We start from the raw sequence: 26,325 nt of genomic DNA, 5'->3' as shown, positions 1-26,325 counted from the left end.
AGGACATGAAACTTTTCTTCTACTGTACCTGACCTGTGTGGGCAAAAAACATTAGCTCAGGGCCACAGAGAGCGGTTAAAGATGGGGACTGAACTTAAGCATCTTCCTATAGTCAGGTTCTAAGTAGAGGCAATATAAAACTTGACGTGGTGGCACAGGCACACAGCTGTAGAAATCTGCAGTGCGTTCCTGGCCGGCTGTCCTGCTCAGAACCTGCACCACTTGGTCAGGTTCCTTTGTTTCAGTTCCTAATCCTTCACATGTCAGGAGAGAATCCCTGCTGTATTCAGCTCCTGGATGTTCAGGGAACCCTCTCACATAGAAAGGTGATGTGTTACCTATCACCTTAGGTAAACTTCTCTAAACGAGGTCGGGGGGGGGGGCAGTCTGAGAGACAGGGGCAGCATGAAGGGGGAGAAAAAGCTACAGGGAGGTGAAGGCCATGGGTACAACTGAGATCTATATTTTCAGAGGTTAGTGGAGGCTGTTAACCCCGTGAGTGTTAAGGTCTGCTCTTAAAAATCATTAACTATGGCTCCCCCCTTTTTCCTACCACTCCTTCTGCTTCAACCTTATAACTGCCCTTGGAAGAAAACTACTAGAGCTGGGGTGGGGAAGGATCATTCTCTGGGCTGAAACCAGTGTAATGGAACGAAAAGTGAATGGTACCAGACAGCCAGAGACCTGGGCTCTAGTTCAAGTTCTACAGTGAGCAGCCCTACAGACCCTCCTGAGATCGGTGGTCTTGCCCAGGCTGGAGAGTGCCTGCCTGCTCCTGTGTGGTCTAGGTTAGCGTTTACACATCACAAGTATCTATATCTACCTTTGGAATTTAGGAGCAGGAAATTAGAATCCTCACAACTTCCCTAAATCTTAAGGTTTTCTGAAGTATAGTTAATCTACAGTGTTGTGTTACTTTCACGTCTATAGCAAAGATTCAGACATATATATTTATATATACATGTTTAAATATATATATAACACATTTATATACATGTATAACTGAATCTTTGCTGTACACTTGAAACTAAGAACACTGTTACAATATTGTTACAATTTCAGATTCTTCTCCATTATAGGTTATTTACAAGACATTGGGTATAGTTCCTTACACTATAGTAGGTCCTTGTTACCTAAGTTATTCTTAAAATACTTCATTTTTCATACTCTTTCCCCATTAGTATAGATGTCTGGAAAAAAAAAACCAAAAAAAGTTTAACAAATAGGAATAGGAGTTCCCTGGTGGCCCAGCATGTTAAGGATCCAGCACTGTCACTGCCCTGGTGCAGATTGACCCTTGGCCTGGGAACTTCTGCATGCTGCAGGCACAGTCAAAAAACCCCAAACAAACCCCACATAAAAATATTAAGCTTAGTAGTATATACAAAGAACTGCAGCCTCAGGGAATATTTAAACACTGGACCACGCCAGGGGACATAACTGGATAGTATTCAAACACCATAACATTCAAATATCCTAACAAGGTTAAGAGTACTTAGTACTTAGAATCATGTGTCACATTTGCCAAATTAAGAATTTATTTTGCTTCCAAAGCTTATTTCTTGGAATGCCATTGGTAGGATTTGTATAAAGTATACTACGTTTATGAACTTACCTTGTTTGTGAGAATAATTCACGATTGACAGCAGACAGGGCTAGATACACACACTTGATGACATTCAGGACATGGCAACAATCATAGGCAAGACTGACTAGATGGAAACCCTTTCCTCCTACGTGTTCCTGTCCTGGTTCTCTAACCTTCAACTCTGTATGTTACAATGTCTTGCTCTAGTTTCTTTTATTTGATGAAGATGGATTCCTTCAAACCAGTAACGTCTCTATGCTTTTAAGCTTTAGTATTCATAGATAATTTTAATTAATACTCTTTCTCATTTCCTCAACTGATTCTCCCAGGGATTTCGGACTCAAAAAACATTTCCTGAGAAATGCTGGGAAGGAATTCCCATGTGGAAACCCTAATCTAGGTTCTAGTTCCAGCTCCCTCAGCAGCAACCAGAAGGAAAGTGTGGCACAGTAGTCAAGCCATGTAAGTTGGAGTCATGAAAACACTAAAAATTAAACCTCTCTAAATCTGTTCCCTCACCTGTTGAATGGAAATATTTATCACCAACCTCCAGATCTGTGGGGAGGAGTAAACAATGTAATATACCAATTACCACAGAGATGTTTTAGGAACAGAAAACTCTTCCTTTAGAGTTGGCCACAGTGGGCTCTCTGGGTCTTTGGCCTACAAAGGGATATATATATCCAACCTCTTTGAAAGAGGCAGTAAGAGCATCAGATTTAGAATCAGATGCTTGGGTTCAGAGCCTAGCTCTGCCACTTAATGTGTGTGTGTGTGTGTTGTTGTGTTGTTTGGTCTTTTTGCCTTTTCTAGGGCCACTCCTACAGCATATGGATGTTCCCAGGCTAGGGGTCTAATCGGAGCTGTAGCTGCTGGCCTACACCAGAGCCACAGCAACGCGGGATCCGAGTCGTGTCTGTAACCTACACCACAGCTCACGGCAACGCCAGATCCTTAACCCACTGAGCAAGGCCAGGGATCGAACCCGCAATCTCGTGGTTCCTAGTCGGATTCGTTAACCACTGAGCCACGACGGGAACTCCCTCTGCCATTTAATTTTAAGTGTCTCCTGCTCTCTGATCTCAGGTTTCATCTGAAAAGTGAAGATGACACTGAGTTATAAGGGTAAAATACGTTGAGAACTTAAGACAGTACCTGACAAAGAGAGCTGTGTTTTGTCCCTGTCCTCTATGTCCTATAGTTGTGACACCGGGGTAAAGGAAACCACCCAAAAACCGTTTTCAGTGCACATCAGCATACAAAATGACCCAAGGAAGGCCAGAGATAGAAAGAAAAGTCTTTGGAATTATCCCCACTTTAACAAAGTTCAAGGAAAAAAGGTGGATTTTCCCAATTCCATAAGTAGGAAGGTAGCTGAACTATAAAGAAAGCTTTAGCTATTCAAATCCTTGATACACCAATTTGGGAAACATGTGCCAAACCCTGAGCACAAGATCAAAGAGATTCAAATGTACCCCTTACCTCCAGCAGCTCATAGTCTAGAAACAGGAGAATGTGTTGCAAAGGGCTAATAGGATGCCAAGGCACAAGAGAGTCCTTCCAACCAGGGCTGCCAGGCCTTGCAGAGGAGCAACCAAATCTCACAAGCTCTTATGCAGGAGGGCACTCAAGTACACAGGATGGCCTGAACACAGGGGTAGCAGCACAGCACACTGGAGCCACGCATGTGCCAGCGGAGGAGAGGAGAGGTGGAAGGTAAAGATGGAAAAAGTGAGTTGAGGCAAGGCTAAAAGAGCCTTGAAAGCCAGACCAAAAAATTGGACTTTATCCTGAAAGCAACACATGCAGTCCATTTAGGCTCCTCAGTACATTTTTGGTAGGGTTTACTTTACACAAGATTTTCAGGTAGGGTTTATTTTACACAAGATTTTCATCTGCACCAGAAATATCTGTCATAAAAAAGGACATCACCATTATCATTATCATTCTCTTTCTTATCCTGGGGCAGCCCTTCCAAATTCCCACTGGCTGTCACATAGAGGAACCTCTGGACCTTTGGAAGGGGCTCAGCCTAAAGTTCCTAAAAGGTCTTCAAGGAAGGGCCCTTAGAGAGCCTCCCTCCCTGTCTTCCTCATTAGTTTCAGATCCAAGAAGCACAGAAGGTGTCAGAACCAGAGCCTGGCTGTATCCCTCCCACACACTCTTCCCTCTGGGAAGACACAGGATTCCACAGGTGTCTGTGGACCCCCATCTAAACTTCCCATGGTGCCCCCAGAGTGGAGGCACCTTGTGACAAAGCCAGGTCAAGTCTCTCTTCTCACCCCACAGGGCTCTGCCCTCCCTGTCCTCCTCCACCTGACATCCACAGAGCAGCAGACAGCACCAGACAGAAGGAGCAGCCCTGGCTGTACCATCTGTAAGGCAACATGCCACCCCCTTGGGGACCTCAGTGCAGTTCAGTTTCCTTTAGCAATCTAAATGGAGACTGGCTTAGGCTACTGGTTTACAAACTTTTAACAAAGACCTAGCTCGATACATAAAAATAATAAAAGCACATCGGTACCAGCTTAAGTATGAGTAGGGGGCCTCACACCCTTAACCCCCACCCAGGTAGCCCCCAGGGTACCTCTGTGAACCGCTGGGGCTCTGCGGAGCAAGTCTGAAAAACCCCGGGCAGCAGTTCCCCACGATTCTTCCTATTTCAGGATGCTCAGTTCCAATGCTCAGGTGGAAAGGTTAAGTGTAGTGGGCTCAGAATCTATGTCTCCACTGGACAAGGCACCAGGATCTTCTGATGTCAGTCACATTCAGGCTAGCAGAGTCAGCTCCCACCCTGTGAGGCTATGTCTAAGCCCTAAGATTCCCCCAGTCCTACATGTACTCAGGAAACCCAGTCTCACTTCCTCAGGACTCAGGAATAACAACAAACACCTCCTCTAGCTAAGAGAAACAATCCTGCTTGTCCCTGAAATTCCATGAACAATTCATCCTTTTGGATAAAGCTCTTCCAAGTTCCCCTAGAAGGTGGCAGTCATTCCACACACTTCTGGGTAGCAGGTCATTGGGTCCAATCCTCAGAGAAGCAGGAGAATAATAACTAACTAGGTGTTCAATATAGGCTCAGTGACTGCAGGTGACAAACCTCACCCTCAGTGCCACCTCTCCTTGGCCCCTACACACAGTCATCTTCACCCTCCCCCCGGCCACCTTTAAATATGATGCATTCCGAGACAAGTTCCACTGGGTTCTTGCTTAGTTTGGCCCAGGGTCCTCTTCCAGCCTCAGGAACCTTGGACCTTCATCCTTCACAAGTTACTTAGCTCCTCTGTGCTGACAAAAGCTTGGAATCCAAAGATGCTAGGAGGCAAAAAGAAGCCTATCCTCCTCCAGAGAGTAGCTGATGAAGGCCAGAGGAAGCCAGCAGGATGAACAAGAAGCCCCTACTCATTCCTCCTCCATGCCCTCCTCCAGCCACTTTAAATAGTGCACATCTCCTTGGTCCATGGGAAGACTGAAGATCTCCGGGATTTCAAAAGGATGCACCAACCTTTGGAAAGAAGGCAGAGCCCTGTGAGTGACTAGGATTAGAATCAGCCTATGCAATGAAATCCAACTGGCCCAACTCACTTGAGGCCTCCCCGATTTGCCTGCAGCCCAATTGTCTGGCCCCACAGCCCACCGCTCCTGAACCTGTTACCATCTGTCACCAAGTGATGAGTTAGGCCAGATGCTTTAACTTTTTTTTTTTTTTTTAGGGCTGCACCTCAGCATATGGAGGGTCCCAGGTTAGGGGTCGAATCAGAGCTGTAGCTTCTGACCTCCACCACAGCTCACGGCAATGCTGGATCCTTAAGCCACTAAGGAAGGCCAGGGATCGAACCTGTGTCCTCATGGGTGCTAGTCAGATTCATTAACTGCTGAGCCACGATGGAAACTCCTGGTCAGATGCTTTTAGTCTCACGGACATGGGTTCAGATTCAAGTCTGCCACTTACTAGCTATGTAAGCATGGACAAATCACTTAATTTCCCTAAAGGCCCTATGAAAGAGGGAATAAAAATGGTATCTACATGACTGGATTGCTGAAGATTAAATGAAACAAGGTATACAAAACACCGACCTGGTACACTGACTGGCACTGTATGCATTAATGTTAGCCACTACCTGTATTACCATCCAGCACTCACCACTGTGCCTTCCCCAAACAACTCCTCTTTCCCCCCTACTTCTGTACTCTCTTCTCCACCTAGTTCTCCCTGCTCCTGCAGATTAACTGAAAGCCTCTCTGTTCCTCAAGACTCGACTCAACCACTGACCTTTCCCCAGGGACCCTCCTTGACCATCCAAACCTCAGCAATCTTCCCCTTCTCCCTGTTTCACCTGGTCCTTGGCACACAATGCAAGTTCTTTCCACTTTCCAACATGAAGAAACCTAAAGCCTTGGGCCTCAGTCTCATCTGTCAAATGGGAGTAATAATTCTGTTTCCTTTTTGCTGAATTAGGCACTGTAAAGTTCTCACGAGATAGGACGCTTACTATCATGTGTATGCAGGTGCTTAAACATCAGGAATAAGTGGGGTAATTTTATCCAAGGCCTGAGAACAATGACTTTTCTTAATTTCACGGATACCTAGGCCAGTGTATGTGTTTTGTTTATTTATTTATTTAGCCTTTTTAAGGCTGCACCCATGGCATATGGAGGTTCCCAGGCCAAGGGTTGAATCGAAGCTGCAGACGCTGGTCTATACCACAGTCACAGCAACATAGGATCTGAGCCTCATCTGTGGCCACAGGTCATGGAAACGCTGCATCCTTAACCTGCTGAGCGAGGCCAGGGATTGAACCTGTGTCCTCATGGATGCTAGTCAGATGGTTTCCTCTGAGCTACAGCGGGAACTCCTGTGTTTTATAGGCAGACATACAGAATTCAGTATATATATGTCTGAATACTACTGAGACACACAGAATAAGGCATTGGCGGAACACTTTAGTATTAGAGCTGCCACTGATACGGCACTTCATGTGTATACTGTGTCACATACATTGGCTGTAATATGCATAACAACCCAAGGTACTAGTATGGTCCCCATTTTATACATGGGGCAACTGAGGCTCAAAAAGTTAAGTAATCTAACACCTTTCCGCTACAACCACAAGTGGAGGAGCCAGGATGAGACCCTTGAGGTCAAGCTCTGGGGTTTACTGTCTTAACCCTGAAGCTGTCCCTCACAATCTGGCTGTAATTTCTCAACACTGCTGGTTCTACCAAGGGTGCCCGATTTCCACACCTGCACTACGGTGGTAACACGAGGGCCTACTCTACCACCGGATCTGAGACCTGATACAGTCATATAACCACAGAATCCTGCCTGGTTTCTCAAGAAGTAAAAGGAACAGGTCTGTATCATCCAGACAGGTGACTTGCATCCATGGCTACACAGAAGTCAAACTGAGTGCTTTGAAGAACACCATTCTTGACCCCCATTCCAGTTGCATAAAGTCAGAAATTGGAGGTGGAATCTAAATTAGTAATTTGAAAACATCTCCTCGTGATTATAGTATGTAGCCAACATTAAGAATCCCTGGTTTAGGAATTCCCATTGAGGCGCAGTGGAAATGAATCAAACTAGAAACCATGAGAGTGAGGGTTTGATCCCTGGCCTTGCTCAGTGAGTTAGGGATCCGGCATTGCCATAAGCTGTGGTGTAGATGGAAGATGCGGCTCGGATCCAGTGTTGCTGTGGCTGTGGTGCAGGCTAACAGCTGCAGCTCTGATTTGACCCCTAGCCTGGGAACTTCCACATTCCTTGGATGTGGCCCTAAAAAGCAAAAGACCAGTGAGTCTCAAGCTTTTAGTGTGCATAGGAATCACCCAGGGAGCTTGTTAAGTTGTAGTTGATTCAGGAGGTTTGGGGTGAGTGCAAGATTCTACAGTTGTAGCAAGCTTCCAAGTGATGCCAATTATTCCAAAACTACACTCTAAATGATAACTAAGAATTTAGACCAGTGCTCCTCAAAGTGGAGTCCACTAACCCCTGGGGAACTCGAAGTCTTTCAGGAGGTTCAGGAGGCCAAAACTATTTTTATAATAATACTAACTTATTGAATATCTTTTTGTTATGTTGACATTTGCACTAATGTGCAAAAGCAACGATGGGTAAGACTGTAGGCCTTAGCATGCATTAAGACAAGGGCACCAAACTGTACTGCCATTGTATTCTTCATCATCACATCACATCATCACTCCCTTGAGGGAGTTTCCTATTGTGGCTCAACAGGTTAAGAACCCAAGTGATATCCATGAGGATACAGGTTCAATCCCTGGCCTTGCTAAGTGGGTTAAGGATCTTGCATTGTCGTGAGCTGTGGTGTAGGTCGCAGACACAGCTCAGATCCCGTATTGCTGTAGCTGTGGTGTAGGCCAGAAGCTGCAGCTTTGATTCTACCCATAGCCTGGGAACTTCCTTATGCCACGGGTAAGGCCCTAAAAAAAGCAACAACAACAACAAGACTAAGATGGGATTTGAATACAGTTAACTATGTAAACAAGTTCTTCTGGGTCTTCAATAATTTTTAAAAGTGTAAAGGGATCCCGAGACAAAATTTTGAGAACCGCTGCTTTAAAACTAACTCACACTTCAGATGAAGAGTCTGAGGGACAGGGCCTCACCCAGGGCCATGTGGGAGGCTCCAGGTCTCCTACTTTTCAAGCTCATTCAGGCAGTTTCCTATCCTGGCTGGGAGGAGACAACACTGTTACCTGATATAGCTGGACAGCAAACGGACCTTGGAAGTCTTTGTCTTTATTATCTGTAAAAGAAAAAAAGAAAAGTAAAACTCACTGCTTTACAACCTCAGCCCCAGCTCTGTAGCTGCTCGTTTGTCTGGCTAATTAGGACACAGCATTCCTACAGGTCCCCAGGCCGCTGTCACTGGCTCACACATGAACCTAGGGCATCTTATGTGTGGCAAGAACCTCAGCCAGTTGATCTTTGCTAATTTTTAATTGGAACCTTGGTCTCATTCTTCCCCATCAAGGCCCCATCCCCCTATCCTCACTCACCAATAGGATCTCAGTGGCTTCTTCTATTTCTCCATTCCAAAAGTACCTGGGGAAGGGAACAACAAAAAAATGATCGTGCTCACAAGATGAGTTCAGTGAAATAAACTTGGCCTAATTAGGTGACTTACTAAGATGGAAACTTGAAAAATCTTGCCAAGCTCATATTAAAAAAGCCTAGAGCTGGCCAGAGTCCTACACGTCATCTGGTCTAAATATGCTTCTGGTACCTACCTTAAAATTCCTGGAGAAGAGAGGCTCACCATCTCTTGAGAAAGTCCACCTACCTTAAAGGTTTTCACATGAGATGGCTTTTCTTATGATGTACCAACATTTGCCACCCAGTTGTTTTCTCCAACTTCCGCAGGAATATCCAAACCAGGACGGCCCTGCAGAAACTCCTATACATTCTCTCCTCCATACTGGGCATCCCTAGTTCTTTCAACGCTCATCCCATACTCATGGCTTCCAGGTACCTCCCCATCCTTTGGACTGGTACTATTTCTGTCACTGACTCTCAAAATTGAGTGCCCACCAATGGGTAAATTAAAAAGCACACAAAGATTCAGGGAGGAAATGAAATGAGCCTTATACAATATGGAAACAGGTCCACGAGTCAAAAACAAAGTCAATGACAATGTTTAGAAAAGAGTATGAGAAGAGCATCATTGGAAGGAAAGAAATTCAGTCTAAGTATATCTATGCTGACCCAGGGCAAGTCCAAAATGACAGGTCATTGGCCTTACCTGTCTCACACAGCCATGCTAAAAGCATGAATTTTAAGGAAGGAGGAACCTACGAGGGGGCCAGTAGGCTAAAATTCTATTCTAGTTCCCAAGCTCTGGCTTCCAGACTGGCTTTATGTGAATCATCTATAAAACTTTTTTCCCCTCTTTTTTTAGGGCTGCACCTGTGGCATATGGAAGTTCCTGGGCTAGCGGACAAATTAGAGCTGCAGCTGCTGGCCTATGCCACAGCCACGCTGGATCCAAGCCATATCTGCAAGCTAAACCACAGCTCACAGCAACACCAGATCCTTAATCCACTGAGCAAGGCCAAGGATCAAACTTGCATCAGTGGATACTAGTTGGGTTCTTAACCCACTGAGCCACAAGAGGAGCTCCTATAAAACAACTTGAAATTTCAGAGACCAAGGCCTACCCTTAGGAAGACTGACTGAATAGCTCCAGAACAGAACTCAGGAATCTGAAGACTAGCCAATTTGAGAGCCATAGCTACAGATGACATGAGCTACTAAGGGAACAGACACTGCCAGGTAAGAGAAGGCTCTCAATATACAGCACTTTTTTGTTTTGACCTTTAGACATTATTTCTCTTTCTCTCTCCTTTCCATCAGGAGAGGAAGGAGATGAGAAAAAGGCTGATCAGAGAGTTCAAGGCACAAATAAATCCTGCACAGCTATTACTGGATTTCTGAAATATTTTGATAAGGGAAATGGTATAAATCAGGCATAAGTAAAGGAGCTGATAAAATGAAAGGCAGACAATACTCAGAAACAGCCTGTCACATATGCTAAACTCTCAAAGTTTTCCAGAAAATCCAAAAGTAATGGAAATTATATTCTTTGATATCCCTAGTTGGCTTACTCAGGGGTGGAATCTTCAGTCTGACTTTTTTTTTTTTTTTTTTTTGGTCTTTCTGTCTTTCTGGGGGGAGGGAGCTTCACCCACGGCATATGGAAGTTCCCAGGCTAGGGGTCTGTCTAATCGGAGCTACAGCTGCTGGCCTACACCACAGCCACAGTGATTCCAGATCCAAGCCACATCTGCCACCTACACCACAGCTCATGGCCCTCCCTCAAGGCCAGGGATCGAACCTGCAACCTCATGGTTCCTAGTTGGATTCAGTTCCGCTGTGCCACCACGATGACGGGAACTCCCAGTATGACTTCTTTGTTGACAGTAAGCTTATTGATTTAAACAAACAATGTGCAAACCAGATTCACTGTTCCTAAACTGTAGGTTTTTTTCTCCCTTCTGTAAAGACAGGCTGTTTTTGCTTTTGCTGAATGACAAACCCACTGGTTGATTTCCTTTTAATGCAAATTAATAGTTAACTCCTGATTAATTAGATGTCTTTGAGTTGTTCTTTGACAATTCCCCACGAGTTACAGTGCTCTTCCCACCAGGCAGGACCTATCTTAACACTCCCATGCCCTCCCACTGACCACAGCAAAACTCAGAGTGAGGGAGTTCCCGTCATGGCTCAGCCGTCACAAACCTGACTAGTATCCATGAGGATGCAGGTTTGATCCATGGCCCTGCTCAGTGGGTTAAGGAACTGGCGTTGCCATAAGCTGTGATGCAGGTCGAAGATGAGGCTCAGATCCTGTGCTGCTGTGATGTAGGCTGGCAGTTGTAGCTCTGATTCAACCCCTAGCCTGGGAACTTCTATATGCCATGCCAGCTCTAAAAATAATAAAACAAACAAAAAAACACACGAAAACTCACAGTGAGGATGCCTTAGGCAGGATGTTCACAGAGGCAGCCAGCTTCTTATCCAGTATCGCCCTAAAACAAAGAAAGACAGTCACTGGGGCAAGTGTCCAGCATCTTAAGAGAAAGGATAAGGGACAGGAGTTCCTGGGAATTACCCAGGAAACCTAAGTCTAAGTGGATAACCACTTAGAGTGCCCCTCTCCAACTCAAATCAACACATTCCATGACTACTGCGCACAGACCCTCTGAAGACAGTTGTTTATAAGTCTTTCCCTGGGTGAGGAGAGAAGCAGGAAAGCAGTTATAAGGACAGGCCCAGTCTGCTTAGGGAATGGGAATTTATCAGCACTGAACAGAGAACAAAAAGACCTGGGTTCCATTCCAGCCCTGCAGGAGGATGGCTATGTGGCCTTATGCAAGCTTTCTTTTATTCTAGGAATAAGTACTGGAGCACCTATTCAAGACAGGCACAACCCCTCACTCAACCCAACTCTCCTGCTGTACAACGAGATGACTGGTTCAGTCAGTGGTTTCCAACCCTTTTCACCAGCAAGAACTCCTTTCATTATGCCACCTTCTTCTCCTTTTCTGTCTCAGATATGTATTGGGCTGACACTCGGTGTTTCTGGTCTATAGATAACCATGTGACCACAAGCAACTGATACAACTCCAAAGAAGAGCAAAAAAAGGCATCATATCCTGTTTGTCTTTAGCAAAAATAGGCTCTGTTTTTATTTTGTAAAGGTTTCTACCACAGCCCTAAGAGGACAATCATCACCTTTTCAGACCTCTAAAAACTTTTTTTTTTTTTTTGGACAGATCAGAGTTTAGAATTTCTGCTCTGACAGTCTGATTGCTATGCATAATAAAACACGCCTGAAGTAATACAGGTGTCACAGAGACAGTCACCAAGTCATAGATGCAAAAAAGTGCTCCTGAGTATCAAATCCCCAAGCCCTCAGAATCAGGCAGGCCCTGACAAACCCCTCAGATCTCAGGCAGCCAAAGGGGCCTCATCTCAGTCCTCTGAAGAGCGTGGCCCCTGCCAAATAAACCTCATGTGAGCCCTGATTACTGTTCCCTCCTTCCCTCGGTCACGGCCAAGAGAAGCGACCTACTTTCTCTTTCCCTGAGTGCCAGGCTGACCAGCTCTATTTAAGGCTCCACATTAATGTGGTATTACCACCATCCTTGTTACCTTGGAAAGTTCCAGGAGATAAATAAATCCCTGGGTGTAGGAGAGGCATACGGCACAAAATTGTTTAGGTAACTGCTGCAAGTCTTGCTCAATCAAGTGATCTGCTAAGAAATTACATTTCATTGGTTCTGAAGGTGGCAAGCAAACACAGGGACTCAACTAAACCTCTAGAAAAAAATAACTCATTGCCTAACAGGCCTCCAGTCTCTTTGGGAGTGTGAACGCCTTGATGACTAATCATACCTATAAAATTATAAAAGACTACGCTATTCACAAAGCCCCTATGGCAGGGAGTTCCCTTTGTTGTGCAGCAGAAATGAATCTGACAAGAATCCATGAAAATTCAGGTGTGATCCCTGGTCTCGCTCAGTGGGTTAAGGATCCGGCACTGCCGTGAGCTGTGGTGTAGGTCGCAGACACGGCTCAGATCCAAAACCAAAAGACCTTGCTACCAAAATTTACTATCAGGGTATTTCGCATTCAAAAAAGATGCTGCGTAGAGTATTCTACGCAGCAAGATTATCATTTAGAATAGGAAAGAGAAAGATTCCTCAGATAAGCAAAAATTAAGGGAATACAGCAATACCAAACCCATCCTTAAGGAAATATTGAAAGGATTTCTCAACAGAAAAAAAGCCAGAATCTATAGGAAAGAGAAAATCGTAACTGGAAAGTAAATCACTTAAATGATCCAGTACATAGAAAAAAAAGTTTTGTGTGTGGAAACAAAGACAGTCACAATGAACAGCAAAAAGATAAACACGAAGATGTAAAAGAGGATATCAAAATCATAAAATGTGGGGGAGGGGAGTTCCCGTCGTGGCGCAGTGGTTAACGAATCTGACTGGGAACCATGAGGTTGCGAGTTCGGTCCCTGCCCTTGCTCAACGATCCGGCATTGCCGTGAGCTGTGGTGTAGGTTGCAGAGTTGCTGTGGCTCTGGTGTAGGCCGGTGGCTACAGCTCCGATTCGACCCCTAGCCTGGGAACCTCCATATGCCGCGGGAGCGGCCCAAGAAATAGCAACAACAACAAAAAAAGACAAAAGACAAAAGACAAAAAAAATTAAAAAAATAAATAAAATGTGGGGGAGGAGAGTACAAAAATATAAATTTTTTTCTAGAATATATTTGAACCTATACAATTACCAGTCTAATAAGGCAGGTAGATGGGGAAGGGGTTAACATTCAAAAAACAAGGTAACCACAAATCAAAAACATAAAATAAATTCACTAAATCCAAAAATGAGAAAACACAAGCATAAAAGGACATCAAATCACAAAAGGCAAATCAAAAGAAAAAGGAACATAGAAAAAACACAGAATCAACTGGAAAACAATGTTTAAAATGGCAATAAATACCTATCTATCAATAATTACTTTAAATACCAATGGCGTAAATGCTCCACTCAAAAGACAGAGAGTAGCAGATTGGATTAAAAAAAACAAGAACTTACAAGAGTTCCCATTGTGGCACAGTGGTTAACAAATCCCACTAGGAACCATGAGGTTGCGGGTTCGATCCCTGCCCCTGCTCAGTGGGTTAACGATCCGGCATTGCCGTGAGCTGTGGTGTAGGTTGCAGACGCGGCTCGGATCCTGTGTTGCTGTGGCTCTGGCATAGGCTGGCAGCTACAGCTCGGATTCGACCCCTAGCCTGGGAACCTCCATATGCCGCAGCAGTGGCCCAAGAAATGGCAAAAAGACCAAAAAAAAAAAAAAAAAAAACCAAGAACTTACAATATGCTGCCTACAAGAGACCCACTTTAGGGCAAAGGACACATAAACTGATAGAGGATGGAAAAAATTCATTAAAAATTCATGCAAACAGAAATAACAATAAAGCAGGGGTTGTAATACTCATATCAGACAAAGTAGACTCTAAAAGGCCATAAAGAAAGATAAAGAAGGACGCTATATAATGATAAAAGGAACAATACAAGAAGAGGATTTTACACTTGTCATCATTTATGCACCGGAAATAGGAGCACTTAAATACATAAAACATATACTAACAGACATAAAGAAACTGACAAGAATATAATAATAGTAGACATTAATACCTCACATACATCAATGGACAGATCTTCTAGATAGAAAATCAATAAGGCAACAAAGATCCTAAATGATAAAATACAACAATTAGACTTAATTGATATTTTCAGGACATTACCTCTCAAAAAAGCAGAATACATATTTAAGTGCACATGGAACATTCTCCAGGACTGACCATTCCCATTGTGGCACAGCAGAAATGAATCCAACTAGTAACCACGACGATGGTGGTTCAATCCCTGGCCTTGCTCAGTGAGTTAAGGATCCAGTGTTGCCATGAGCTGTGGTGTAGGTCACAGATGCAGCTTGAATCCTGTGTTGCTGTGGCTGTGGCTTTGGCTTCAGCTGCAGCTGCAGTTCCAATTCAAGCCCTAGCCTGGGAACCTCCATATGTCTTGGGTGGAGCCCTAAAAAGCAAAAAAAAAAAAAAAAAAAATCTTTTCTGACCACAATGGCATGAAACTAGAAATCAACCACAGAAAAAGAAATGAGAAAAAAATGAGGAGATTCAACAACAAGCTATTAAAAAACCAATGGGTCAACAATGAAATCAAACCGGAAAATATCTTGAGACAAATAATGAAAATACAACCATACAAAATCTATGAGGAGTTCCCATAGTGGCTCAGCAGAAACAAATCTAATATCCATGAGGATGCAGGTTCCATCTCAGCTGTTGCTCCAATTGACCCCTAGCCTACTGACTTCCTTGTGCCACTGGTGCAGCCTTTAAAAAAAAAAAAAGAGCGAGACAAAATCTCTGAGATGAAGCAAAAGCAGTTCTTGGAATTTTGAGCAAAACAGGCCTTTCTCCAAAAAACAAGGATAATCTCAAATAAACCACCTAACCTACCACTTAAAATATAATTAAAGAACAAAAAAAAACCTAAAGTCAGCAGAAGGAAGGAAATCATAAATATCAGAGAGGAAATCAATAAAATAAGAGGTTTAAAAAAACAGTAGGGAAAATAAATATCAATAAAAAAGAGCTGTTTTTTTTTTTTCTTTTTCTTTTTATAGCTGCACCTGAGCCATGTGTTTCCAGGCCAGGGGTTGAAGCGGAGCTGCAGCTGAAGCCAAAGCCACAGCCACAGCAGATCTGAGCCACACTGCTCCTTAACCTACTAAGTGAGGCCAAAGATCAAACCGACATCCTGAGAGACAATTGGATCCTTAACCCACTGAGCTGCAATAGGAATTTGAAGAGCTGGTTCTTAAAGAGGGTAAACAAAATTGACAAACCTCTGGCCAGAATGACGAAGGAGAGAGCCCAAATAAGACAAAATAAATGAAAAAAGAGAAATCTCAACTAATACTGCAAAAAATACAAAAAAAAAAAAAAGAGAATACTATGAACAATTATACCAACAAATCTGACAAGCCAGAAAAAATGGTCAAGTGCCTAGAAACAAACAGCCCACCAAAACTGAATCAAGAAGAAACAGATAATTTAAACAGACCAATCAATCACTATAAGAGAAACAGAATCTGCAAATTTTTTGTTTGTTTTTGGTCTAAAAGGGTCACACCCGTGGCATATGGAAGTTCCCAGGATAGCAGTTGAATCAGAGCTGCAGCTACTGGCCTACACCACAGCCACAGCCACGCCTGATCAAAGGCAGGTCTGCAACCTCTAACACAGCTCTCGGCAATGCTGGATCCTTAACTCAATGAGCAGGGCCAGGGATCGAACCTGAGTCTTCATGGATACTAGTCAGGTTCGTTACTGCTGAGCCACAACAGGAACTCCAGGAACTGCAATTTAAAAACTTCCTACAAACAGAAGTCCAGAAGGAGATGGCTTCACAGGTGAAGTCTACCAAACATAAAAGAACTTATACTCATCCTTCTCAAACTCTTCCAAAAGAGTGAAGAGGAGGCAACATTCCCAAAGACATTCTATGAAGCCACCATCACCCCAATACCAAAACTAGACAAAGACACCACCACAAAAGAAAATTATAGGCCAATATCTTTAATGAATATAGATGCAAAAATTCACAACAAATATTAACAAACCAAATTCAACAACACAAAAAAAGATCATACACCACAACCAAGGGGGTTCATCCCAGGTTCACAATGATGGTTCAAGATAAGCAAATCAATTAATGTGATACAACACTTCAACATAAAGGAAGACAAAAATCACATGATTATCACAATAGATGCAGGAAAAGCACTACAAAATTCAAAATCCACTTATGATAAAAACTCTCACCAAAGTGGGTATAGAGGGAATACATCTCTTCAGGATAAAAGCCATTTATGACAAACCCACAGCCAATATAATACTCAATGGTAAAAAGCTGAAAGCCTACCCACTAAAATCTGGAACAAAACAAGAATGCCCATTCTCACCTCTTCTATTCAATATATTTTTAGAAGTCCTAGTGACAGAAGTCAGTCAAGAAAAAAAGAAACAAAATATATCCAAATTGGAAGGGAAGAGGTAAAACTGTCATTATATGCAGATGACATGATACTATATACAGAAAACCCCAAAGACACCACACATAAACTACTAGAACTGATAAATTCAGCAAGGTAGCAGGATATAAGATTAATATATAGAAATCAGTTGCATTTCTTTATATTAACAATGAAATATCAGAAAGGGAATGTAAAAAGGCAATACCTTTTTAAATCACACCAAAACTCCCCCCCTACAACCTTAGAAATAAACCTGACCAAGGAGGTGAAAGACTTATACACTGAGAACTACAAAGCATTAATAAAGGAAACTGAAGATAATTCAAAGAAATGGAAAGCTATACCATTCTCTTGGATTGGAAAAACTAGGTCATACTACAGATTTAATGCAATCCCTATCAAATTACCCATGACCTTTTTCAAAGAACTAGAACAAATAATCCTGACTTTATATGGAACCAGAATTGCCAAAGCAATCCTGAAGAAAAAGAACAAAGCAGGAAACATAACCCTCCCAGACTTCAGACAATAATACAAATCTACAGTAATCAAAATGGCATGGTACTGGCACAAAAACTGACACATGGATCAACAGAACAGAATAGAGAGCTGAGGAAAAAATCCACACACCTACGGTCAACTAATCTTTGGCAAAGGAGGCAAGAATATACAATGGGAAAAGATAGTCTCTTCAGCAAGCGGTGCTGGGAAAGTTGGACAGCCACAAGTGAGTGACGTTAGAATACATCCTCACATCATCACACAAAACTGGCTTAAAGACTTAAATATAAGACAAAAGACTCTAAAACTCCTAGAAGAGAACAGAGGCAAAACCTTCTCTGACATAAAGAATACCCATGTTTTCTTAGGTCAGTCTCTCAAGGTGATAGAAATGAAAGCAAAAATAAACAAATAGAACGTAATTTTTAAAAAATACACATTACCTAGCTTCTAGTGCTACAAGGTCACATTTAGCTACACCTGAGCAGGGGCTACTCCCTCTAGGCATGACATATGCTTCTCAGTTCAATAGTTTCCACTGTTCTCCCTCCCAACACCTAGGAATAGTGAGTGCTGCTATCTACTATCATTCTTCATCATGACACCCTAGCCCACGTGGCTCATTTAAGTTAACTGGAAATATTTGTGTCTGTGACCCTGGTCCTAATTCAATTCCCTTCTTTCCTAGAAAATAATGACTTGTCTAAGGTCCTACGTGGTGTTGGCAGCACGGAGGACACTAGAATTCAGGTCAATCTGATAGGGATGGAGTAGGCACAAGTAGTTGTAGAGGTCCCGGTGGGGAACCATAGTTAAAGAGGGAAACTTAGGGGGCATTGGGAGGTCACTGTTAGTTAATAACTGCTCCAGAAAGCCATCAGGACAAGGCAGCCTTGCTTGACTAGTCCCTCTAGTAAGTGACACTGGGGAAACTGGACAGCTATAGGTAAAAGAATGAAATTAGAACACTTCCTAATATCATACACAAAAATAAACTTGAAATGGGTTAAAGACCTAAATATAAGACCAGATACTATAAAACTTAGAGAAATACATAGGCCAAACACTCTCTGACATAATCCACAGCAACATCTTCTCAGATCTACCTCTTAGAGTAATGACAATAAAAGCAAAAATAAATAAATGGGACTTAATTAAACTTAAAAGTTTTGCACAACAAAGGAACCCCTAAACAAAAAGAAACGACAGGAGTTCCGTCGTGGTGCGGTGGTTAACGAATCCGACTAGGAACCATGAGGTTGCCGGTTCGATCAGTGGCCTTACTCAGTGGGTTAACGATCCAGCGTTGCCGTGAGCTGTGGTGTAGGTTGCAGACGTGGCTCGGATCCCGTGTTGCTGTGGCTCTGGCGTAGGCCGGTGGCTACAGCTCCGATTTGACCCCTAGCCTGGGAACCTCCATATGCCTCAGGAGCAGCCCAAAGAAATAGCAAAAAGACAAAAAAAAAACAAAAACAAAAAAAAACAAACAAAAAGAAACGACAACCCACAGAATGGGAGAAAATATTTGCAAATGAAGCAACTGACAAGGGATTAATCTCCAAATTATATAAATGCCTCCTGCTTCAATACCAAAAAAATCCATCAAAAAATGGGCAGAAGATCTAAATAGATGATTTTCCAAAGACATACAGATGACCAAAAAAACACATGAAAAGATGTTCAACATCACTAATTATTAGAGAAATGCAAATCAAAACTACTATGAGGTACCACCTTACACCAGCCAGAATGGCCATCATCAAAAAGTCTACAAACAATAAATGCTGGAGAGGGTGTGGAGAAAAGGGAACCCGTTTACACTGTTGGTGGGAATTAACTGGTACAACCACTATGGAAAACAGTATGGAGATCCCTCAGAAAACTAAAAATAGAATTACCATTTGATATAGCAATCCCACTCCTGGGCATCTATCCGGAGAAAACCATGACTGGAAAAGATACATGTACTCCAATGTTCACTGCAGCACTATATACAATAGTCAAGACACAGAAGCAACCTAAATGTCTATCGACAGAGGAATAGATAAAGAAGATGTGGTACATACATACAATGGAATATGACACAGCCATGAAAAGGAAAGAAATTCCTTTTCTAGGTCCAACATGGATGGACCTAGAAATTATCATGCTATGTGAAGTTATTCAGACAGTGAGACACCAGTGTCATATGCTGTCACTTATATGTGGAATCTAAAATGAGGATACAATGAACTTCTTGGCAGAACAGATACTGACTCACAGACTTTGAAAAACTTATGGTTCCCAAAGAAGACACACTGGGGGGAGCTGGGAATTTGGGATGGAAATGCTGTAAAACTGCATTGTGATGATCATTGTACAACTATAAATGTAGTAAAACCCACTGAGTTAAAAATAAATAAAATTATACTTTTTTCATTAATGTAGTCATAGTTTGAGTCATATAGGTTGACCCTCCTAAAATGTCTTCCTGAGGTGATAAATTATTCTTAAAACTGATTTTGACTGTTAAATCCTAGATGGAAGAAGTATTTACTCTTCTTGGTAAGTTTTGCCTACATCTGCTATGTAATGAAGTGTGCCTATTATTTTATTTCCTTTTTTCCTTATTAGATGTATACTGTTTCTCTGTAAATAAATATGCCTTTTGAACTTGTGGGGAGAAGAGAGAAGATGAGAGCCACAGTCTGTATCTGGAGATGATGGGAACCAGACCAGACAGGAATTTAGAGGCAACCATTAAGGTCAATAGTTAGAATGCCACAGCAGGAGCAAGCACACCCCCTAGATCTCCCATGGCCCAAAGAACAGTAATGGGATGTTTGTCTCCAAGCAAAACAATAAGTGTGGGGATTTTGGACAAAAGGCAAAACATTGTTCTAGTGACTGTTGACAGCCAAGGACAAAAGGGAGAATGTATGCCCAGCCAGTAGAATGTCACTCCTCACTCACAACAAAAACAGTGCTGCCTAAGGTCAGTTCCTGCAGCTGTTCCTGGACTTCCCCATAGGCATAGCTAAAAAGATGAGTAAGTCTACAACTAAGAATTACAAAACAAGAGTTCCCTTGTGGCTCAGCAAGCTAAGGATCTGATGTTGTCATTGCTGTGGCTTGGGCTGCTGCTGTGGCACGAGTTCAATCCCTGGCCAAGGAACTTCTGCATGCCACAGACAAATAAATAAATTAAATAAGTATAATTATGTATATGTGAAAATTGCTAAGAGAATAAATTTTAGAGTTCTCACCACAAAAAAGGTAACTGAGATGATGGATGTTTAACTTTATTATTATTTATTATGTTTAAATAAATTATAGTAATAATTTCACAATATATACATAAATATAATCATTATGTTGTATACCTTAAACTTACAAAATGTTATGTGTTAATTATATCTCAATAAAGCTAGAAAAAAATTTAAAATAATTATAATTTTAGAAAGGCATGATTATTGTACCCATAAAACAAAATCAGACAATTATAAAACAAAAGCAGCTGGTTATTAAAAACAATTTGAAATCTTGAAAAGGAAAACTATAAAACTCAGTCTAAAGAAAACTATAAAATTTAGTCACAGAAAACAAATTCAACATCTGTCTAACAGGAGTTCCAGGAACTTCTGGAATAGGAGACGCAGAAAGGTTAGAAAGAGTAAAGAGAATATACTTAACAGAGTAATAGCTGAACATTAGGATAAACTCCTAAAAACTATCAGAAAAAGCATTACCTACAATGAGGCCCTATTCCTGACTTTTCATTAGCAACCTTGAATGCAAGACAGAGACTTCTCTCCAAGCTGATACTGATCCATTTATCTGAACTGGCCTTTCAACTATTTAGAATCCAGACATTAGAATCCTTCTCCTCCCAACACCCAACCTCAGAGATGTCTGCTGAAGTTGTTCCCTGACAGGATCCAAAGTGAATAATCCAGGGGTCCAGCAAGTTTAGCATAGACGCTGGGTCTTTAGACTGAGTTTTATAGTTTTCCCAGAACCAGAGAAGGGATTTCAATTCCCTAGCTGCTAAGAGTACACTAAGGTCATATTTCTGGAGTAATCACATGTTCTTTTAGACAAGATCTGTTCTTCAAAGGTAATGTTAATAAGGAAAAAATAAACATTCTGGTTAGAGGCATGAAAGATGGACTCAAATGCAAAGTTAATCTGTGACCATCAGTTTGGAGGCTATGTGCCCCCGAAACCAGACAACACATAAAACACTATAACTTAGTCTATCATCAAATTTCAAGAATGCTGAGTTGTAGAGCAAAAAGAAAGGGAGCTAGGAGCCAAATCCAACACCATTACCACCACTCCCCCACCACCTCCTGCCTCACTAATCCTTTTCAAAGCTGCAACTATAAATAAGAGTGAAGCAGGGAAATTCAGACACAACAAACATTTATTCAGCATATACTACATCTGAATTACTGGAATATGGGTTGTATATACATCATCTAATCCTCTAAACAACCTTGTGAGGTAGGTGCCATTATCCGATTTTATAATTCAGAAAACTAATGCTTAGAGAAGGTAGGCAACTTGCCGGAGGTCACACAGCAGGTGGGAGAACCAAGATTCAAACTCTGTCCTCCCCTTTAGGGCTAGTCTCACAGCATATGGAAGTTCCCAGGCTAGGGGTTGAATCGGAGGTGCTGCTGGGGCCTAGACCACAGCCAATACCAGATCCAAGCCGTATCTGCAACCTATACCACAGCTCATGGCAACGCTGGATCCTTAATCCACTGAGCAAGGCCAGGGATTGAACCCACATCCCCTCATGGACATTAGTCAGGTTCATTACCACTGAGCCACAATGGGAACTCCCCAAACTCTGTTCTGATTACAAGGCAAGTGTTCTTTCTACCACAGCACAGCTACTTTTAAAAATTTGCCATTGGAACTGTTTTCCTCCTACTTGTCATGGGGAGCACCTCTGGGACTGAGCAAAGACTACCTCCAAGAAGAAAGAGAGCTGGGCCAGAATTAGAACTCTCAAATTCTCAACCTGCAGGGTTCCATTGTTCTCTTAACACCCTGGGCAAGCTACTTATCTTGTATCTCCTATATACCCCCACATGCCACTCAACACTTTCAGTCCCAGCAACAGGATCCTCCCGGGAATCATTTAGCCACGCTTCTCCTATTACCCCAAGCAGATAGCTGTGTAGTTCATCAGTGGCAGAGGGGGTTGTCAAAATCAAGAGAAGGGCCCCAATGTGGCCCTTTGAAGGATGCCGGTAGCTCCCCAGGCCTCCTGGGGCAGCACCTAAGCCCCTTCACCATACCTGGCAATATCTCTGGCAATCTGCTCATTGGGACAGTTGACAAAGACGATGGAGTAAGTGCCGGAGACATAGCTGCCAGTGACAAGTGAAAGGAGCTGCAGGCTAAGGGTCTTGAGCATGGGGTAGGTCAGGAAAGAAGCTGTCAGGATCTACATGGTGGGAAAAGAAAAGCACAGATCAGCAACCACTTACTACTGGTTATGGCCAACTCACTACTTGCCAGCTCAACTCACTATATGCCAGCTCAAGCAGACTGGCCCCAAGGCTGGGCATCATATTTTCAACCCCATTTCCCATCCACAAAATAATTACTGGGATCTGTACTGAGCTTTAGCACTTAAAAGTTTTCATACCTATATTATTTTGCAAATGATTAAAAAAAAAGGGGGGGGAATAGAGGTTCAAAAACCAATTAACGTGCTCAAAATCACACAGCTTTTAACCGGTGAAGCCAAGATTAGGAGTAGAGCCTAGGTAACCTGAAATCCATTTCTATTGCACAAAACTGCTACCGGAGGTATTGCCAACTGTATCACTTAAGTTCAATAATCCTGTGAAGATTATTATGAATAAATTATTAAATCTATTGATGTTTTAGGGAGTTAACTTCACCTTCATTCAACTGTGTATGTGCCAGGTGCTGTGGGGAGTCTAGTGGGAAAGAAAGCCTAATTCTAAAACAACGTGACTGTGCTACTGTGACAAGAGAGCCAGAGGTCCAACAGGAAGGCTCTAACTGTGGGGACAGGAAAAGGCTTTGAAGAGAAGGTACCATCTAAGTTGGAACTGAAATAACAGGATTACAAGAGAGGGCGATATGACAGTTACTAACTCAAGACGTATTTAGGGACAGATGAGCTACCTAGAATGCATGGGTCTTAAGTCTGTGGGTATGAGATTGGGAGGTAATGAGACTGGCTAGAACTATAAGCCATGTCAAGGTGTTAGGGGTTTGCACTCAGTGATAGGGTGCTTTTGGAGGTTTTATGTAGGAGGATAATATGACCAAGCTGAGTAGAATAACAAGGAGGAGGATGGAGAGTGATCAGAAGGCAGTCTATTCAAAAGGTCATTACAATGTTCCAGGAAAAAGACATTAAGATACTAAGAAAATGCCAGTGACAACGTGAGAGGAAAAGAGAGTTGATATAATTTTTCTTACTATTTTAATGATAAACATTTAAGATAATAAGAAATGAAAAGATTTGGAAGACTTCTTCCATTCCAGGGTTCTCTGCTTGGGGAATACAAAGAAGTCATTAACAGGGACTGAGGCAACTTGCAAGGAGCCCCACTGTGACTCAGGCAAGAATGAACAGAGCATGCTTCTCCTGCCTCCCAGCCCAGGGCTCCTGCCTTGCTCAAATAAACCTCTGTCCTCTCACTCCTACTTATAGCCCGGCCCTGCCTGGCTCCTACTTTTTGGCAGGGCCTGAGTAGTGTTTTTATGTCCTTAGCTTCAGCTTGACTAGAAGCCTGTCTGGGGCGGGTTTCTCATTCCCCTCCCACTACCTCCACCAACACCTCCAATCCAATACACTAGTCTTCTGAACTAAATCAGTGATCAAAGAAGGAAAAAGAGAACCAGGCTTTCCAATGAAGTGGGGTGTGTGTGTGTGTGTGTATTTAACGACAACTCAATTAGATTATACAGGAAAAAACTAAAGGCACTATAGAACAGGATTTAAATCCTAGTGCCAGTACTCCTAACTGCATGTGGCCTTGGACAAGTTACTTCCTTTCCTTTCTGTAAGTGTTATCTAGAAATTGGAGATTATGACATCTGTGCTGTCTCAAAGTTGCCATAGGTTGAAACAAGATAGGAAAAACTAATCCAATAAAGGAAGGGACGGTACTTTGCTCATCCCTACGTCCCCAAGACAGTTCATGGCACATAGCAGATTCTCAAGCAATACTTCCAGACTGGTGAATTAGAACACCAAGATGTTGATACTGAGACTAAACAGCCTTGTGAAGTAAGCAGGGCTTCTGGGTCACCCACAGTGCTTTTGGCAGAGAACTGGACATACCAGGACACTGTCGTGTTAAGTACACGACTCTAAGGAAGCTTCTGGCACAGACTAGAATCTAAAGGAGCAATGGCCTATTTCCCAATCAAAAAAAGTCACTCCTAGGGAAGAGCTGGGGCATTTCAGCCAGTAGGTTATCAGTGGAACACAAAGCTAATAGAATTAAATATAAACTTCCCTAAAATATATTCAAACTTTTGTATGAACTCATGGTGAAAATACTAAGAGGCACTCTGGGTTGGTTCTTGGGTATTATCTAAGATAACAGATAACTGAAGCAGAAGACACAGAAATTATCTGACAGAACCAAGATTTGAATCCAAAACTCCCGCCTCTGGGCTCTCTGCATTTTGAGGAGCATGACTAGGAATGATACAGTGGGGTATTTATTTCAGCTTCACTTAATCCAGTGGCTCCAACCTGGGGCAATTTTGACCCTGCAGAGGACATCTGGCAACATCTAGAGATAATTTTGATTGTCATGATTGAGGAGGAGATGTCACTGGCATCTAGTGGGTACAAGCCAGAATTGCTCATAAACATCTTTCTACAGAACCATCGATCACACTTAAATACACACAGTTGTTTATATCTCCTGCACGGGACATGAGCTCTTTGGCCTCATTCATTTCTGCATCCCCAGCACTTTACAACCCAACAAGGAGTAGGGCTTGAGAAATGTCTGTGGATACCAACAAGAATCGGGAGCATGAAATGTCAGTCTGGAACCAAGGATGGACTATAATACATTAGAGAGAGTGATATTATATGAAAGCAAAATACATACATCACCACATTTCCTAATAGAAATTTATTATGGGAAAAAATTACAAAAGTCTAAAATATTTTCATATTTCTGTCTTTATGCCTTTTCTAATTTTAGAGTCTTTTAAAATATTTTATATCTCCTTTCAATTATTTCACATTTCATTCTACCTTTTTCCTTTTTTTTGTCCTGGAGTACATGTCTAGCCTTTAAGAGGTTATAGTTGACTTTGCAGTATGTGTTAAGGCAAAAGGGGCCTCAGAAACCACTCAGTGGTTTTAAACTTAGAACCCACCCTGTTTTAAGAAATGTGAATATTTTGAAATTGACATTATGTTTATCCATAAATTTTCCTTGGGTGAAAAATCCAGAATTTACACATACACACACAAATCAAGAAAATCTAGTCCCCAAAAGGGTAAGAGCCACTGATTTGTGCCAATTAATTAAGGACCAGAGAGAGGAAGAAATCATCAAAAAGTGAGCAGCTGGGTGGGCTAGACCCCTGGGCTTTTGGCCCTCCCTGCAGGTCTCCTTTCTTCTTCCCCCTGAACTGTCGCAACCACCAGCTCCACTTCAGGTCCTCTGCAGCCACTTCCAACCACAGTATTTTAAAAGATGAGAAAACAAAGCCCCCAGAAAAATACAGAAAAATGACAGAGTAACTACATCGGAAAGAATCTATCCTGTAACCTTACATGAGAACTCACCAGCAGATACCCTTCACCACTCCAACGACCCTGGCAGTAATACACAGCCCAGTCACTCCTCCTCACAAGGCAGGGCATGAAGGGGTGCTAGTAATCTTCAGAATCACACCACAATCTCCAGAACACTGGGTGATGCCTCCAAGGATTTTACCATTCACCCCCAACCTGCCTGCCTCTAACTCAAAACCCAGGAATACTAAGAGAAATTCGCCTTCTTCCTCCAATCCCCAGGTTTAGAAGTAAGACTGTCCATAGCATCGTAGCCCGGGGAACAC

General features: G+C 42.5%; 1 protein-coding gene across 6 annotated transcripts in view; it reads right to left on the bottom strand.

The window, feature by feature from the left end:
- The window catches only part of LOC102164650 (protein CutA homolog), a 28,962-nt gene continuing 4,152 nt past the window's right edge, over positions 1,516-26,325 (bottom strand). For 3 of the 6 annotated variants that reach the window (XM_005660390.3, XM_013993809.2, XM_021068169.1), the window contains exons 2-6: positions 22,545-22,693; positions 11,081-11,140; positions 8,612-8,657; positions 8,309-8,358; positions 1,516-5,096 (exon numbers count right to left, since the gene is read on the bottom strand). In XM_005660390.3, the coding sequence (XP_005660447.1) occupies positions 4,994-5,096; positions 8,309-8,358; positions 8,612-8,657; positions 11,081-11,140; positions 22,545-22,693 (408 nt within the window). In that variant the 3' untranslated portion in view covers positions 1,516-4,993. Of the gene's footprint in view, positions 5,097-8,308; positions 8,359-8,611; positions 8,658-11,080; positions 11,141-22,544; positions 22,694-26,050; positions 26,324-26,325 lie in introns of those variants that run through there. The other 3 variants (XR_002337450.1, XR_002337451.1, XM_021068168.1) reach the window with 2 other exon arrangements.

The sequence above is a fragment of the Sus scrofa genome, chromosome 1 (genome assembly GCF_000003025.6).
Source record: "Sus scrofa isolate TJ Tabasco breed Duroc chromosome 1, Sscrofa11.1, whole genome shotgun sequence".
Classification (NCBI taxonomy): Eukaryota; Metazoa; Chordata; class Mammalia; order Artiodactyla; family Suidae; genus Sus; species Sus scrofa.
Note: the sequence above shows the minus strand (reverse complement) of the source record. Positions and strands in the feature narration are given on the sequence as shown.